Source organism: Akebia trifoliata, chromosome 6 (genome assembly GCF_017979445.1).
Source record: "Akebia trifoliata isolate Shusen 1 chromosome 6, ASM1797944v1, whole genome shotgun sequence".
Classification (NCBI taxonomy): domain Eukaryota; kingdom Viridiplantae; phylum Streptophyta; class Magnoliopsida; order Ranunculales; family Lardizabalaceae; genus Akebia; species Akebia trifoliata.
Window position 1 is genome coordinate 28,957,333 of NC_141380.1, and position 13,045 is coordinate 28,970,377.

At 33.4% G+C, this 13,045-nt stretch overlaps 1 protein-coding gene and 1 long non-coding RNA gene across 6 annotated transcripts in view; one reads left to right on the plus strand and one right to left on the minus strand.

Annotated features, from left to right (window-relative positions):
* Positions 1-615: 615 nt before the first annotated feature.
* Positions 616-2,764, minus strand: LOC147400678 (uncharacterized). The gene is made up of 3 exons (XR_015179471.1): positions 2,632-2,764; positions 1,889-1,966; positions 616-1,729 (listed from the first exon to the last, which is right to left on the minus strand). It is a non-coding gene; the product is annotated as an uncharacterized LOC147400678 (long non-coding RNA).
* A 206-nt stretch (positions 2,765-2,970) lies between these two features.
* CSTF77 (Tetratricopeptide repeat (TPR)-like superfamily protein) overlaps positions 2,971-13,045 on the plus strand; it is a 35,040-nt gene continuing 24,965 nt past the window's right edge. Inside the window, exons 1-9 of one of the 5 annotated variants that reach the window (XM_086446459.1) lie at positions 2,974-3,089; positions 3,193-3,293; positions 3,384-3,461; positions 3,589-3,651; positions 5,068-5,177; positions 6,493-6,593; positions 10,529-10,590; positions 10,756-10,896; positions 11,176-11,304. In XM_086446459.1, coding sequence (XP_086302585.1) covers positions 3,240-3,293; positions 3,384-3,461; positions 3,589-3,651; positions 5,068-5,177; positions 6,493-6,593; positions 10,529-10,590; positions 10,756-10,896; positions 11,176-11,304 — 738 coding nt within the window. In that variant the 5' untranslated portion in view covers positions 2,974-3,089; positions 3,193-3,239. Of the gene's footprint in view, positions 3,294-3,383; positions 3,462-3,588; positions 3,652-5,067; positions 5,178-6,492; positions 6,594-10,528; positions 10,591-10,755; positions 10,897-11,175; positions 11,305-13,045 lie in introns of all 5 variants that reach the window. The other 4 variants (XM_086446463.1, XM_086446462.1, XM_086446458.1 and 1 more) reach the window with 4 other exon arrangements.

Consider the following 13,045-nt stretch of genomic DNA (forward strand, 5'->3'; position numbering starts at 1 on the left):
ATTGAATTCGGTACTAAATAATATTAAAACCGTCGAACTCGATGCTAATTAATATAGATTTTATTGAAATGAGAATTCACCTCAGTTGTTCAATTACATTTATTTACTTGTTTGAAGACATGACAATTCACAAAAGATCCAGTGAATTGTCACATTCACATTACTTGATTACTTGTATATGCCTTTGAAATACAATCCATTGAATCCCACTTCTCAACTCATAATCATTTTCTTTTCTACAAACAACTCATTATCGACAATGTCTAGCGGAAAATCTCTGATTGTCATTAATAGTAATAAATCAAATGAATAAACATCATCACCACCATCCACCCCATCCATCCTTAAACCACCATCATCATTCTCTCTCTCATCCTCTTCTTCCTTACTTTTTTTTATTCTCTTTAAGTAAAAATACTCTTCCCTCCCAATAAGTCACCTTATCTTCTAAATCACAAGTCTTTATTTGAAGACCTACTGCAACTTTTATGATGTCCCTCCTTGAATAAGTTTTGAGTCTCTTCACCTCCTCACCATCATTGTCTTCATTATTTCTCATCTTTTCATCATTCCCTCTCTCATCAATCCTTTTATCCCCAACCCTCCTCCCAGCAACATCATCCATCTCCCCATCAACAATATCCAAACTCTTTCCCCTCCCCCTCCCTCTATCTCTTCCCCTCACTATCTCACTCCCACTCTTCTCTTGAACTTCCTTCTCTCTCCCTTTTCTTTTCTTATTCTTATTTTCTTCTCATATATCCATCTGCAGAAGTTTTTAATTTTTTTTATACCAATTTTGGTTCATCTTATTTTCTTTGTGCCTTCTGCAAATATAAAATATAAGAGTTTATCACAAAAATGATGAAGAACTTAATTTATAAAAGTTAAACTAATCTTTTACCCTCCTACTTATCTGATAGGTCTTGACATGTTTTAGAGGGTCGTATGTTTTAATTAATTATTTATCGATCTAAACTGTGGCTAAATTCATAACATCTTTAACAAATTTGTTTCTCTTCTCACTATCTGTCAACTTCAAATTTGTTAGAATCTGTGTGCAAAACTTTACATTCCATTAATGGCTCTTTATAATAAAATAATTTCATTAAAATTAAATATATATATTTTTTTACCTTGCATTCTTTTAAATTGTCCTCTACAGTCTTATTTCACAAATAAGTTGTGGATTCCCATTTTAAATATCTGGGCCATGTATCGTTCTTAACCACCTTGCTTTCGGGGTTATGATGTCTTCAAATGCCCACACCTACCACATTACAAAATAAGTTTAAGAGTTTGAATTAATGAACAAAATAAAAAATTTAAATGCAATGGTTAAATTTATTACGTGTAGGACATATGCGCATCTATATATATATTGTATGTAGCCCTATCCACCACTTCTCTAAGTGTTATTATGGCTTGTCCCAAATCTTTATATACCGCCATTTCCCATGAATATTCGTTGAAGACGTCCAAATTGTTGACAAGCTCAACATATATTGGCAAGATGATGTCATTACCAGTTGACAGTAAAAAATACCGATAACATAGAGTAAACTCAACTTCAAAAAGTCATCATTAGAAATCCCTCGAGTCTCTAATGCAATTGAAACATCCTTGGTAAGAATAATCTGAGAAGTGAGGAAATATGTCTGCTTGGTGGTTTTCTTACCTTTCGCAAGTGATCGGACTACGACCTCCTTATTTGTCACACATTTAAATCCTAATAAAAGGGTAACATCGAACTGAGTAACATTTAAATCTTCATCAAGAAAAGAAAATGTCAAAATCGGTTGATGTTTTTCCATCAAAATTGTAATAAGGGTTTGTAATTGTGTAATCTTTGTTGCCTTCAATTCGTATAATTTACCAAAGCACGTACCTTTAAATGCCTTGGTTTGTTTAAACCCTCAAATTTTTTGATAAGGCTGTCAATACTTGAGCAGAGTGTTCCTTTCCCCTACAATATTGATAAAAATTAAATAAGCAACTACAAAATAAAATAAAATATTTAAATTGAAATAAAACAACACTACACAATACATATCACATTTTGAATTCAAAAAATCTTTGACTTCAATACCACGAGATAATTGCACCATTATATACAATAATCAAGGATTTTTAACATAAAAATTTAGTTAGTTCAACAAATTACTTTTGAATTCGAAAGAAATTATAGTTGAATTCAATAAATTACCATCGAGTTCAATAATATTACTATTGACTTCAACGGTATTGTCAAATTACATTTTCTCTGAAGGTTTGTTCACAATATCATTATCATCGAGTTCATAATTCATTTTATTTCCAATTTGGTGGTAATTAAATTACTATCGAGTCTACAATTCATTTGGTATATATGAACTCGATGGTAATTTAATTACCATCAAGTTCATATTATTAATAATACTGAACTTGATAGTAATAAAAAACGAACTCGCTGCTGTAAAAAACGAACATTCATCTTTTCCGGCAAGAAAATGATAGAAAAAAAAAAAAATAATATATATAAACGAATCTTACAAACTCTATTTTCATTTTCAAATCAAAATATTCCATAAAGATTAGATTTTTATGTTACAAACAATTCAAAAATCAAACAAAAACCTAAATCAATCGTACCTCTTCAAACTGACCGGTTAAACCCTCCAAAAAAGCATATTTGAGGATCTTCTAACTTCTCCGATGTAAATGGTGGCTCTTATGCATCGATTGAATGCCAGAAATTGAGTTTTTTGATGAAAATAAAGGTGAGTTTAGAGGTTAAGGTAGTTTAAATAGTTCAATTGAGATATTTAGAAAGAAGTCCATCCGTGAGCGTCCTCCAAGTAATTTCTAAAAAAAAAAAAAAAAAAAAAGTTAAATAAGGAAATTGTTTCTCTATTAAGTAAGGGGGTAAAGGTGCAAGGGCATCTTCTTTGAGAATAAAAGAGTAAAAGAGCTTTTGAATGACTGAAAATATGTAAAAGTTGGAGTGCTAATAGCAGCTCCTAGAGGTTTTCCGTTACCGTTATTTCCCACTCTACTTGGTCTACGGTTCTTATAGTATTCGAAGGATCTCCATACCCTAGAATCCTCGAGTTCAGTTTTCGCGGGATTTTTATAAGCTTAGAACTCTGTTAACATAACATGTACTAACTTTATAATTAGACCATTAACCCTATTTTGAATCTGAATCTGTAGATATAAAACCCTAGAAATCAATCATTTGTGTAAGTCTGCAAAGACTAATGGCGGATGAAGGAAGAAGTGTAGTGGAAGATCGCAGTGGAGCCGAAACAAAGGTTCAGTTCATTGTTAAATCGATTGAATTCTGTGTATTTTTTCGATAATGAATATGTTAAAAATGTTATTTTTCTCCGTTTCGATTACAGGGAAAGAAAGCGAGAGATACTCTTCTAGCTAATAATTACAATGTTGAAGCCGCGGAAATTCTTGCAAATGAGGCTCTGGTGAGATACTATGTTGTGTGTGTGTGTGATTTTTTATGGAAAAAAATGATTTTTTTTTTTTTTTTGCATTAATTTAGTTACTTATCACCGAGTATTAATTATGCTTTGTTTGAACCCATTTCTATAGCTTATGCCTATTTCCGAGGCAACACCGATATATGAGCAACTTCTCTCAACCTTTCCAACAGCTGTAAGTTCTTTATGCTTATGTATATGAATCAATTGTTCACTTCTCATCTTGATTGCATACAAACAGTGTTGGAGTTATAACCCTTGTGATGATGTTTGGATTTACTATAGTTTATCTTCATTCCGCTTTGTTTATGATTTTTTTTACCCAAGATTTTGATTAAGATGTGCATGTCATAGTATTCAGTCACTTTAGTTTTGAATGATGAGAATGGTGTAGGAGTGATGACACACAGTCCCGAGACATCCATTATTTACTAGTAAATTTTCAGGTTGTGAATGGAAATATGTCAATTTACTAAATCCCGTTGAGCATGAACTATTGATTTTAAATGGGGTATGTGGTTTTTAACCACTCGTTTTCAATCTCAAAATTTTGTTCCGTCTTGTTTATGAACAATACCGAGATGACTTGGTGAGACATCTCGGTTATCTTGGATGAGATAGAAGTTTTCGCCTGGATTTTTGAACCAAAAAGAAGAAGAAGACGAAGGAGAGGGAGAAAAAGGGGGAACTCGGCCTTGGCGTCTCGTTTCTTTCATGAACAATACCGAGATGACTCATGGTCTCGGACGATTATTGAAATGAGGTTATCACTTGCTAGGTGACCTCATTAATTTGAATTATGCATAGAATCAAAACATAGGGTAAAGACTGGTTCATTGATCGATGGGCCAGGGTATACTTTTCTTGGATAGGAAGTTGGTCTCAATTCTATCTGTGAGGCCATGACATCTTTTTGACAAGGCTTGCATTAGTAAGAGATTTAACGTATCCAGCCATTTTGAACGCGTTCATGTCATTCAGGCAAGTGTTGTCTTGAATTATGCAGTGACTCTCATCATAGTGGCAGAACTGCAATTTTGATAAAGTTGTAATAAACCTGGGAAAATTATTTCAAAATTCTTGATATAGCCTATTAGTAAACTGCTAATTATCAAATTCTTTGCCCAAAGCTTTCTTTTTTCTTTTTCTTCTTATAAATTGGTTTTATATTAGAATATATGAGGAGCATTTAGGAAGGTGTGGACATTTCACATATCTAGATGAAATGTTGAAAACACTAATTTTTGTGGCGTTGAGTAGATTATATTGAAGATAAAAGAGATGTATCGTCTTCAATTGTAAAAAGATTGTACTTACTATTTTTTGGGGATTTTGTTTTTAGGTGGGGGTCAATCGATCATGGCTCTATCTAATTTCATTTCCTTTGATGTGTAGCCTGTTGCTTATCCTTTTAGCTTTTTTTGGGCCTAATATATACATACCCCCTTGTTTTGGTGATCAGTTATTTCAATATCAGTTATATTTTATGGTTAACACCCTAAATTGTACCTAGATAAAGTGGTTCCATTAGGCTAGTTGCTCTGAGATGTTACATGGAGTGCATAACTGAATCCTCTTTACCTTTATGCAGGCTAAATATTGGAAGCAATACGTCGAGGCGCACATGGTTGTGAATAACGATGATGCAACAAAGCAGATATTCAGTCGGTGTTTATTAAATTGTCTTCAGATTTCTCTTTGGTAAGCCTTTTACCTCACCATGGCTCAAGTTTATGAATGTTCTTACTTGCTATCATTAGATATTAAGAAAAAATTTCAAGACATGGCATCTTAACATATTGTAGCTCTAGATAGAGCTGAACGGTGAAATGGAATCTTGCAAACCAAAGTATTTGGGACAAGGCTTTGTTAATGATTATGATGACGACAAGATCACTTAATTATTGGACTTGTTGTAGGATAGTTTTCAAGTTTATATATATATATATATATGGTTCATAATCATATGACTCATAAGATCCATTTTTCTATTTATCATCATAATCATATACATCCAAAAAGTTATACGTGTTGGAAGAAGCTTGTACACTTGTTTATGACATTGGGTGTATCATGGATGTTAACATCTTATGGCCACTAAATCAAAACCACTCTCTTGCAAGTTAAATTAATTTTTAAGAAGGGATCAACTTGTTGCCTTGCTCTTCTCTTATTACTATTTATAGAGGAACAATACTTCTATTATTGTTTTAACTGTTAATTTGTGCTCTTCTTAATATGCTTATTGGGTGGATTTAAATAGTTTTAACTTTTAAATTCTTCTTTAATGCACTCTTTTGATGGTTTGGTTTGCATTATCGAGTTTGAATTGTCTAGGACCTAAAAGGTGACTTAGTTGTTTCCATGCATAATCGTGAAGTCGGGCAACTCCAAAGTTGTTTCGAATGAACAAATTTAGTCATTAGAATCAATTAAGATGCAATAGAAAGCAATAAAAGAATGCAAAAATAGGAAAAGAATCACCCTTTGTTGCTTCAATCTAAGCATCTTTTGATGGCTGAAAGGAGGTGTCCAACTGCTTTTATTAAAATAAGTTCATGTGCAAGCCAATGGGCATTAATGTATTGAATGAACAATGTTTTCTAATAAAATTTTATTTATCAAAAAAAAAACCCCGAAGAGCAAGCCAGTGGGAAACAATGAATTGAATGAGACATGTTGCTTAAGTGGCCACATTTGATTTCTTCCCTAATGCTCTCACTCAGCCAGTTTGCACATACACACTTATGGCAAGGCAAGAAGTGATTCTACCCTTTTCAAGCTTATATGGATTAGATTGAGCCTACATAAATGGCATAGCCTTACTAGGCCAATGCATACTATTCGTTTATTTTTTGCTACTTCTATAAACAAACTATTTCTTTTTTCATCTTGTACTTTTTCTTTTAACAATTACTAATTATAAGCGTCCTAATAATAAAGAACCTAATTGGTAGCCTACATTCCATCATCTTAGGTACTATGCATTCTAATTATATTAATATTGCATGTGTAGGCGATGCTATATTCGTTTCATTAGGAAAGTCAATGAAAAGAAGGGAGCAGAGGGCCAGGAAGAAACTAGGAAAGCGTTTGACTTTATGCTCAACTATGTTGGTAAGGATCATGTTATGCATTCTTGGATGTTAGGTTTTATTTATTGGTTTATTTGCTTGACATTTTTATTTTTGTAGGTAAAAAAGTTGCATTAAAGAAAAACAAAGTAGGATAGAAACCATATTATATAAGAAAGCCATAAAAAATGAGCCTCTATGTAATCTTGTGCCATTTATAAAATATAACCTTCTAAATGCAAGCCTTAAGCTCCTTAATTATCTAAGATCAATAGATAATCTAGCTTTAATCTTCAAGATGAGCAAGTGAAGGTTCGTTATCTTTTCCACAAAAAAGGTGGTTGTTCCTTCCTTTACAAATTACCCAACAAATGGTGAAAGGGAATATCTGCCAAGAGTGTAGCCCAAGGGCTAAAGGTATTTGTTGTTTCTTTTGTAAGCCCTAGACGGTCATCTCACTCTTCATGATGCTACACTTTTTTTTTTTTGGGGATTTGTCTCATCTTTAATGTATATACTTATAACAAATGAGTCTTCTTAATATGAAAAGCCCAACCTCTCCCCTACATTCAAGGAGCCATAACCATTTCATGCTCTTAAAAAGTGGTGAGTAAGAGTTCTCTCTCTTTAGACTCCCTAAGACAATCTCCTTTCCAACCTTTTTTCTACTCATCCAGCCATGATTTGGAGAGTCACTGTCCCACACTCAATAAACAATGGATATTCTTAAAAGAGTCCTACCCATGAGAAACCCCTTCTCTTCCCTTGGATGGGTTTTTTTTTGATAGGCATGAAGTTCTATTAGAAATAATAAGGAAAGAGGAAGGGAGAATAAGAAATCTTCGATGAAAATGCCTTTAAATTCCTTAAAAACTTTACTCCCAAAGAAAAGGAGATCTAAATATTAATAATTACATCCTGTAGACTGTTTTCCTCTATAAAAAACTGTTATTCTTCTTCTTCTAGCTGTCCTAACAAACAACCAAAAATCATTTCTTTAGAGATAAGGGCCAATGTTTGCCAACTCAAAAGGGTTCTAATGCTGATCTTGGAAAGCATCGAATGATTTGAAAAAGGGAAATAAAATGAGACCATACATCATGTGAGAACTTACATTGGATGAGGAAATGGTTGAAAAATTCACTGTTGGCATTGGAAGCTCTATCATTAGTAAATGTAAAAGATTGATAATGAAAAAGTCTAGGGAAAATTACTAAAAGAGGGTTAAATATTTTAATATTTACCAAAAAGAATCTATTTTCTCAAAAATTACCAAAAACAAATTAAGTCGCTGGACAGTCCAGCGTTTTAGTAACTTGCTGGACTGTTCAGTGTTTTAAATAGAGGCTAAATTGCTGGAGTGTTAAAGCAAGCTTTTAAAACACTGGACAGTCCAGCAAGTTACTAAAACGCTGGACTGTCCAACGACTTAATTTGTTTTGGTAATTTAAAAAATAATAATTTACATTTTGTAAATATTAAAATATTTAACCCACTTTTTGTAATTTTCCCAAAAGTCTATATTGGGAGCAAGAAACAAAACAACAAATTTTTTTTTTTTTTTTGTTGAAAAGAAATCAACATGTTACTCATTAGTGCCATTCTCTTTTATTTTACATGAATTTGATTCATCTCTCTTTTAAGGAGCATAAGAGGTGGTTTTATATTCGTGAATTCATGTATGTTGGTGGTGTCTTATATTTATGTAGGTGATTTATTATATTGAAATGATAATATTAGCTTAGAAATTTCTCAAGAAGGCAATCTATTCTGTAAAATATTAGTAAGTTTTCTCTTTGCTAAGCATTGTGCATTTAGTTTGCATTTACATGACATCAACATGATTATTTTATTTGATTAATCTAATTTTTTTGGCACACATTTAGTTGTTTTCCATTTTTCTTATTAGCTTAGTGAAGTTCGTTTGTTTTAACTACTCATGTGCATCTCTCATGCATTCCTCTTGTAAAATATAAGTGATCACCTTTCATAAATAAATGGATCTGGAAATAGAAAATTATCCCTCCATGTTGCTTTAGAGATGAATAAAAACCATGGAAAATTTTGAGTATCTAGGGTAGTCCTGAGTCTTTTGTCACCCACACCCATCTCACTCTTTTTATCCATCCTCTATCTTTACAATAAGATAATTTATTGTGCTTATTAAGTAAACTAAAATAAGAGAGTTCTCGTGGATAAACTCTTTTGTCAATGCCCATCTTTCATTCAGAGAATGAGACAATGCTGTTTGGACTCATCATTTAATTGGTGGAAGAGAGTGAAAAAGGTCAGCAATAATCATAAGTGAGGGAGAGTGGGAGATAAAGGAGTCTTTTTAACCATCAAGGTTTAAGATTTCGTTTTGAGGAAATATTTTAGTTAGGAGAAAGACCGAAATAGTCTCAATCAAAACATTTCGGACATTACTGAAACAGTAAATGCTGCGTTCCACTTTCGGCTGAAACTAGAATGTTATGCAGAAATATTCGAAAATGGCATGCTTTTATAAATGTGCTTCTTTTGTGTTATGCTACATGGATTCGTTGAAGCCACAATTGAGTTGCATGTTCAATAATTTGGAAACATGTTCATAGCTCATTTGGTTTGACACATTGCACAGCAACTTTGATGTTGTGGGTTCAAGTCCAGCTTACCTATATGAAAAAAAAGGAGAAAAACCTATCTATATTTCATTTTCCTTGGTTCAGTTTTTGTCCAAAATCCTAGAAATTGAGCAACAATAACAAGGAATTTTGGTCCCATAAACAAACAAGTAATATTCTATAATACCATATTTATCAAATGACCAAATGCCCATAAGTAACTACTAAATAAGTGTGTAATCCATCCCGTCTCATACTATAAATTTCCAGATATATTCTATATGTAGCACAAGATATACTACAGGTGCAACATCTTACCCCAAGTCCTGAAGTCATTTTTTTTATTTGCCAATTCGACACCTCGCACCTGTATCGGACTCCGGCACTCATACCCGTACTCATAGCCACCAAATTGGACAATTTACTGAAAAAATATCGATTAAATCGTGACTATTTTTTCTGTCATCGATTAAATAATGTATTTTTCAACAAGTCGCGACTTACAAACTTTGTGATTAAATTGAGAAAAACGAAAAAGGTGTATTTCGGTATCTTAGTAATGAGGTATGTCAGCCTAGATAAAAATTTCGACCTTTCCATTACCAATCCCAGATGATGCAATAATAAGAGGAGATGACATTGATAAAGATGATGATGACCATTTTACTGATCAAGTGTCAGAGAGTGAGGATGCAAATAAGGATGACATTGAAGTTGATGATTTTTGATTGGTTGGTGAATCCTAACTTGGATTCATGATTGTAATCTTTTTATATTTTGAACAATATAAGCCTTAAATGTGTAGTAGACGGTTACTTTTTGTGGATGATATTAATATGAGATTTTGTTGACTTATTATTGCAGTTAAATATAGGATTTGATGATATAGCACAAGAACACCACTTAGTAGGAATAATTACATAGTTGTAATCCTAGCCCCATCCCCTTCCCATTTTTTCCTTAGAATTTCCCCCTTTTTCGGGATGTTCCCTTTGCCGAGTTATTCCCAAATCCCGACTTGGAGACTATGCCCATACCTGTGCAACTTTGCTTCTGTGCAACCTTGTGCAGATACAGTTTGTTTATCTGTTTTGCTTGTCTGAGAGTAGTTCACATGCTCAGAACGTTCTCAAAGTATAATTATGTCATGATTTCTTGTCATTCAATTCCAGTTTAGTCACAGCCTTACGGCATGCAGTTTATTGCTACTTCTATCATTTGGGTCTCTCTCTTCTGACATTATCCTTAATATGTATCTCTGTGGTATGTTAATTCTAAATATGTACTTATCAAAAGTATTTATCTAGTGATTACAATGTTATTGGACTAGTTCATAGTGGTCTCCAAATTCTGACCCTCTGAGATATGTTATCAGGAACTGACATTGCATCTGGGCCAGTATGGATGGAGTACATTACCTTCTTGAAGTCATTGCCGGTCTGTTTATTTTCTATCTTTTCCTTTTCTCTTCTAGTGGAGCTCTTGGCAGTTTTTTTTTAATCTTTTAAAATTTATTTTAGAGCTCTTAAAAGCCGAATCCAAATCTTTGGGATAAGGCTTCAATGATGATGATTTTAGAGCTCTTAAAAAATTCTCTTGCAGGCTATGACGGCACAGGAAGAGTCACAACGAATGACTTCTGTGCGAAAAGTATACCAAAAAGCTATTGTTACTCCTACCCATCACGTGGAACAGCTTTGGAAGGACTATGAAAATTTTGAGAACTCTGTCAGCCGTACACTGGTAACTTGTATTTCTTAAGTCTAAAATGCAGTATTCTTGCATATTGACTTTAGGATTCTGAGAATTATACTTTTGATGTAGAAATTATAATTCCAAAGACTCGAAGATCGTATGCATTTGTAAAATTAGAGGGATTTTGGGCTTTCTTGATTTCACAATTTTAAAGAAAACTTGAAATTGTGTACCCATGATCAACATTTATGAAATAAATATATTCATCTCCAATAAAACCCCTGGGTATTTAAAGGAATATGTCAACTTAAATATGACATTCTGCAGGCAAAAGGGCTGCTATCTGAATATCAACCGAAGTATAACAGTGCAAGGGCTGTCTATAGAGAGCGAAAGAAGTATATTGATGAACTTGACTGGAATATGCTTGCTGTACCCCCAACTGGATCATACAAGGTATGTTCTTATTTATTTCTTTTAAATACCTTTGATTTTCTTAATCGCCTTGGGGCAGAAAATACTTTCTTGATTGCGTGCCTGCAAAAGTCTATATTTCTGCTGTTTCTGTTTTCAAATAACATTTTCCTTCAGTTATAGAGTAGATTCTTGTTTCCCCCTGAAGGATCTTGTACACACCATTCTAAATGACAGCTTTGGTGAATTCTTTGTTTTTGTCTTTTTTTTTTTGATAGATAGATATTTGGAGCTACCATTGGCACCCCAACTTTAAATTATTACACCCCAATTTCGTAAAAAAAATTTCACACCTCAGTTAAAGATTAACACACACTACTCAAACATTACAAAGGTTTGGCTCAAATTATTATCTCAACTTTACATAATATTATATAACTCGTTCAAACAATTTCAATAGTTTACAATTATGATTAAGCTCATATAAAATTCTAAACCCAACAAATAGAAATCTAGCCCCCCAAAAAAGGGAGAGATTCTATTGGCACCCTAACTTGTACTTATTCTCAACCATTGTAATAAGTAAAAATTGGGGCCAATAGCAGCTAGCAGCTCTCTTGATATTTCATTGGTGTGAAAGAAGGTCAATACAACTGCAAACTAAGCAAGATCTCTTTTTATAGGAGATCCATTCATTATATACTACACTTTTATTGGGGAATCTTGTCATTAGTAAGAGCAAGAACCAAAATGTGGCTGCTTGTTCAAGTGCGGATGTAGAATATAGACCATGGCCCCTGGTGTTTATGAGGGGCTATGGATCAAATTCATCTTTGTAGACTTATGGCTTGATGTTAAACTGCCTATGAAACTGTACTGGGATAATAAGCAGTCATTCATATCGCCACTAATCATGCGCTCCATGAGACCAAACACATCAAAGTTGATTCTCGTTGCAAGGAGATGGGGATGATCTTGTTCGGGATATGTAAATTATCTTGGGTGATGTGAGAACGTAACCTTTCTCTCTCCTACTCACGTATGTTATGTTTTCTGTTCTCGTTCAATAATTTCTTATTCATATAAAAAAGTCTTACATCTATTTTATTTTTTGTCTTATTCTGTGATTTTAGTTTTTAAATTTTTTTTATTTGATTGATAGTTTTTAAATTTATTAAAGTGGAATGGATTAGAAATGGTTGATGAATGCAAATTCGGGCCAGAAAGGACATTGATGATCACATTCAATAGCTTGAAGCTCATGAAATTTCATGGTTTTAGGCTTGAATTCCTGCTAAGTAGGTCACCGTCAGAGATCCTTCTTTGTTTCCATGTAACCCTACCACATCTAGAATTAGAATTGAGGCTTTATGTTGATGGAAAGGAGCATCTTTTGTAGCATTTAGCAATAGCAGTCTTGGGTCTTTTGTTTTATTGGAGTAAAGCAGTCTTGGGGACTGGGTTTGTAGCCTTTCTTGAGGCGTGTGCTCTTTGTCTGTCTCAATTTCCTGTACTTGGGATGATCATCTCGACCTCTCTAAGTTTCCTTTAATATAAGTTTTACCAAAAAAAGGAAGAAAGAAATGGAACGCTGACTGTACTCATTGGTTTTAGGCTGCTAGTCACCAATAGAAAGAATCCAAGCAGAGATTCGGCTAGCTTTGGCAGCATACCTGAGCCTGGTATCTGTAATTTCCTTAACCCTTGCATTTTTTGTTTCCTAGTTACGATCTCTTTGATGAATTCTTATGTGCAGAGTAAGTCTTTGAACCGGGTAAGAATT